Below are 5,374 nucleotides of genomic sequence, written 5' to 3' on the forward strand. Positions count from 1 at the left end.
ATAACATTTTTTCCTATGGGAAAATCAGTTCTGAGTTACAAAGTTTCAATTAAGATGTGGTTTTCAGGAACCAATTGTGTCGTGAGACCGAGGACTGCCTGTATACGCAGACTGCTGCAATTCAACATCCAGTGGTCCATGCTGGTGTTGCAGAGTACTATAAGCAAGAGACTACTGAGGATTTTTGCTAAGGAGCCAGAAGGAAGTCTTGGCTCTTTAGCTCAGCTTCTTGAAACAGACGGTCTAAGAAAACGCATGTAATCTTGGCTGGTTATTTCTACCCTAAATATCAATATGCAATCCAAAGTAAGATAAAATGGTGTAAATGGGTCATATTTACCCATCTGTTTACGACTAAAAGTTTATAAAGCACTTACAAAATTGAGGTTCATCCTCTTTATTGAAACAATTCATACTTGATAATGATATAGATGTGAATGTTTCAATTGAAGGGCGTTTGTGTCCAAAAGCTTGCAATTAAAGACTTTTTTTGCAAAAATCTAGTTGGTCTAATAAAAAATATTACCTCTACTATGAATCCTGATTGCTTTTTCCTTTAGACCAATATGGCTACAACCTGGACCCATGGAAATTAGCCAATTTTTTAAATGAAAACTTCGTAATTTTACAAGGAGGAAGCAACTTTGACAACCTGAAACCTGAGATACTGTTCCTGCCTTTGTTCAAGGTAATTTGTATCATCACAGAACCTCACAACAGAGTCCAGAGTCACCTTACCAAATAAGAAATGCCTGCCCAGAAGAGTATTCCATGTATTGACTCCTCTGTTAATGCCTATGAAATTCATTTCTACCCAGGAGAACTTTTACCATATTTTCTCTGATGCCTGATGAAGGGCATTTGTGCCCAAAAGCTTGCAATCTACCTGGAAGAACTCTTCACAAGATCATCAAAACTAAACTGTATTGTAGACTGCACTTCAAACCTAACCCTCACTTTGCACTTAAGGATGCAACTGAACATCCTAATATTAATATCTTATCATCATTTATTATAAGAAGGCAGGGTAGAGTTGCACTTCATACACTAATTCAGGGTTGTCCAACTGGAAGCCCATGTGTAAAGGGTTAGTCTGCAGGCCACAGGGCTCCCACCTAAGCCACTTTCTCCCCTGATTGTTCCAGTTGCAGCCACAGCCAGAACCTCCAGGCTCCCCCTCCTTCCTCTGCATTTCAGTTCCTGCACCCACCCGAGGATGAACAGACTAAACTAAAGCAACTCTGCCACGCCTTCTGCTTGACTTCAGACTAACGCTGCTAACTATCTCTCTTTATTCCCTTTATTTAGAACATATTCTCTAAACACCCCAATACATGATCATAACCCTTTGTATTAGGCAGCTTTAATTTAGTACTATTAGATTGAATACTAATACTTTTGAATGGATGTCTCTTCCAGAGATTCAGTTTCAGAACAACACATGACAAAAAAACAAAACAAAACTATTTTCATTATTAAACTAATTAATTTCCTTCAAGATAATGTCCTTAAAAATAACTTAGTTTCCCCCTTCTCTTCATTCTCAAAATGGTTTCTTGAACATTTATTTCCAAAATTTGCCTTGATTAAAAAAAAACTATGCCAAATTTCTAGGACTTAACTAGCTAACAAAACGAGGGAGGCTAATTGATTTTAACTATATGAAACTATTAAAGTATAAAATATCTCTAAGTGCAGTTAAAATCCATAGTTCTATCTATTAAACTCTTATTCTATTTTCTTAAAGCTTCAGTTATTGATTGGCCTTTTGATATGTTTACTCTCTTTTAAATATAAGAAGCATAAAAGAGCAGAGTTTCTTCTGTATATTACATTTCAAATTATGGCTGAGAAAAATTAATGATGTAATGTCTCATTTCACAAGTGTCGAGTACATGGGAGCATGAAGACCTCAGCCCTGCTCAGAAAGAAGGTAGGTTGCCCACCCATTACTAATTGGGTGGGACAGTTCCAAAATGGGAACATCAAGTCCCAGTCCCAGGCTGCATCATTCTGGGACACCATTTGTCCTACATTTCCAGTATTGTGCAGGGATCTGGGTTTTCCGTTCACCATGGGAAAAAACATGGGAATAGTGGGCAGAGTTCCAGCCTGCAAGGGGCTGCAGGGAGCAGGACACAGGGGGTGCCACAAGCATTCAAGTGCACACGCATATGCATGTGGCCAGAATACAGCCCCAGCTAGTGGTGGAGAGAGGCTCCCTCAGCTACCTGTAGGTAGGTCTATGAGGGCTGGGGCATATTAAGGCCCCACAGTGAAAGAGGGAATGGGGCAGGGGCTGGGCCTGGAGGCACTGCCCAGCTAGGGCGGTGCATGGGATTTGGCGCCAGGAGTGGTACAGAACCACAGGTGGTTTGTCCAAGGGACTGGGAGAGAAGGGGCTCCCTGCTGCTGCGTGCACTCCTGCCTGCTGTGGCCTTGGGGCTCCCCACCCTGTTCATCTCCCACCCAGACACCCCACATTGGCCATGCCACCTTGGCAAGGCACTCCCTGCCCTCCAAGCAGGGATGGTGGCACAGAGTTGCTCCCTCTGCTAAAACTGAATCCTGCTACGAAAAATATTCTAAAAATAATGTATTTTCTCATCTATAGCTATTATTTAGTGTATCTACTGAAATCTAAGATGCCCCAAATAATTAGATTCTGTACATGGAAAATCTGTAATTTTGTTATAATTTTCATGTATAGAATCTAATTACTGTAGGGTCATCTTTTAATCAAGCCTCCCACCACTACAGGGGGAGGGACAGGCAGTAGGGGACAGGCAGTGTGGGAAAGTCAAGCAGCTTGTGCCTGCCCCTCACTACCTCTGCCCCTATCTGTCAACCTGGAGTCTCCCCTTCCCACAGCCTCTGCTCCACCCCTCTCTTCAGCCTCTGCTCCCCACTTCCCCCCTAGCTTCTAATCTTCCCTCCCCACAGTTTCTGCTCCATGCTGGCAAGCTCCATCCCTGTTCTAGCCTGGGGCACTGAGCACAGCACCAGCCCAGCCCCTGCCACAGCTGTGTAGACTGCCTACTGCTGCTATGGAGCTGGGCTGGAGGCAGGTTCAGTGCCCCAAGATGCACTGTCCACAGAGGTTGTTGGTGTGGAGCAAGGAGGGTAAGAGGGGGATGAAGAGGAGCAGGGAGGGGTAGCAGTGTGAGGGGGTAGAGGAGAGATGGGGAGAGGAGGCTGGAGGAGGGACATGGTGGTGCAGACGTGGTAGGGGCTGGGGGACAGGCAGCAGCTGCAGCTATGGCTATGACCACAGATAGGGGCTTGAAGCCTGAGCCACAAGAGTCACCTTTCCCTCCACCCCCTCAACTGTCCTCCTACCTGACTGTAAGACAAGGGGCTTTCCCTGCTCCATACAACAGCTGAGAAACAGCTCCTGTATTACAACTAAGAGGAGGAAATATGTGGCAGCTGAAGAGCAAAGAGGCCTTTGAAAATGCCAGGAGGAGGTTAATTAGATAAAAAGAAAGAACGGAAGCACAAGAGCTAATCATCCTGTCCACTTCACCAGGAAGACCAATATGAGAAGGAGAACTAAAGGACAAGAAGCTAAGTTTCTGCATCACTAGCCAGACACGCTATACTCTCTCCTTCCTTCTACATGGAATGTTTCATTGCTGCTAGTCTAACCAACCACCCAGCCCCTGAGATGAGGAAGATGCATGTCAGCATTTTAAATGCGTTGGTTGTTACTCTACTAAAAAATCATTTAAAAAAAAATATGAAACTGGGTCCAATATATCTTAAAAGAGTACATCTTCTAAACTGAATTATAACACAATCCAATTAAGAGACTTGCTTAAAATTCTCAGAAAATTCATTCAGCACCCAAATGAATTATAAAGGTATTGACTGATTCAAATTTAAAAAAAATAAAAAAAAAATCAACATGCTGAACTTCAGCCACAAGTTGTCCTTCATTAATAATATGAAAACTAATACTAGCAATGTAAATCAGTTTTGTTATTAAGAATGGTAACCAGTTCCAGAGATCTGAATTCACTTCTTGCACCTAGAAGAAACTTTAGGGAAGGGGTGCAAAACTAATCTGGCCCAATGGTATCAGAATGGTCCATAGGCCACAAGAACAGCGTGGGGCTTCCACGAACTCTCCCACCCCTGTATGATGGATCCAGTGCCCACAGTGCTCACTCCAGATAGTTCAGGATTATGCTGGATCCAGCATGCATGAGGTCCATGGATCCTCTCCTTAATGTCAGGCTTTTGGTGCCCAGGAACATGAAAAAGCAGGCAGGGGTTCAGTCATGGCTCCCAGCTGCCCACCTACCTTTAAAAGGTCTGAGGAATGCAACCCTAACTTGAAAAAAGACTCCTTTCAACATGGATCTTTAAAAAGTGGGCACATAGTTGGAGCCCCAGCTGCATGCCCAGTTTTTACATTCCCAGGCATGGAAATGGGGAGCTCCCACTACCACGTGCATGGAGGTACAGCTGGAAACCAGGGAACTTCCCACTCTCCAGTGCAGATGCCCTCCCTTTTTGTTCCCTCCCCCCTGCTGCAAGCTGACAGTTACATGATAGGCATTTGAAGAATGTTATGCCCCATTCCCCAAACTGCATAATCCAGACATAGTTGTGCAGTGTGGGAAACAGGGTACAACTTTCCTCAAGCCCCAACTGCACAACTGTTAAAATCTGCCAGCAGCCTTATTTTTCATACTCTTCTATTTTTCTTTTTGCACCAATATGATGATTATACATTTTCAAATAATAGCAAACTATCACTAAAAAGGAAAAAGGGGAAGAAACTTACATCATTTGTGTTAACGTGCCAAGCCATATCACCATAGGATACCAGCTGACCATTAACGTAACACCGAATTTCACTGTTCCTCCAGCGATTGTAGATGTGCACAATGCTGATCATATACCACTAAAAAGAATTAGGAAATAAATGAATTATTATTTAAAGCAAAACATCAATACATCACTTATTACTTCAAATCCTGGAAAGAGGTATAAAGTGAAGGAATCTTTGAAGCCTCCAAAACATATTAAAACTGTAAGGCTCCCCATGGGCTTAAGCATCTGCCTATCAATATCCCTTTGCAGAACTGGAGAAAAGTACAAAAGACAAAACATGGAGGTAGTTCAGAACCAATGCTAAAATTCAGGTTTAATTTTAGCTGTCATTGCAATTTATTATTTCAAAGACCAGTAAGTTGGAAGACCATTTAATAAAAAAGCACAGTACAATTAAATGCATTTGGTATGCCAATTTACAAGAAAGTCCAGACTGCTCTGTTCAAGTATCCTGCCATCACTGTTTATCAGACATCCCACCGAAAGTCCTGAGCTTGACCAGGAGTTTGCCTGGGAACTGGCTGAGGCCACA

The 5,374-nt window shown here is 42.9% G+C and overlaps 1 protein-coding gene across 1 annotated transcript in view; it reads right to left on the bottom strand.

The window, feature by feature from the left end:
• Nucleotides 1-5,374, bottom strand: part of LOC109305524 (neurobeachin-like) — a 95,337-nt gene that overhangs the window by 52,154 nt on the left and 37,809 nt on the right. The window contains exon 7 of the mRNA XM_019528519.1: nt 4,793-4,912. Within this exon, the coding sequence (XP_019384064.1) occupies nt 4,793-4,912 (120 nt within the window). The remainder of the gene's footprint in view (nt 1-4,792; nt 4,913-5,374) is intronic.

Source organism: Crocodylus porosus, unplaced genomic scaffold (assembly GCF_001723895.1).
Source record: "Crocodylus porosus isolate Cpor-Errol unplaced genomic scaffold, CroPor_comp1, whole genome shotgun sequence".
NCBI classification, from domain to species: domain Eukaryota; kingdom Metazoa; phylum Chordata; order Crocodylia; family Crocodylidae; genus Crocodylus; species Crocodylus porosus.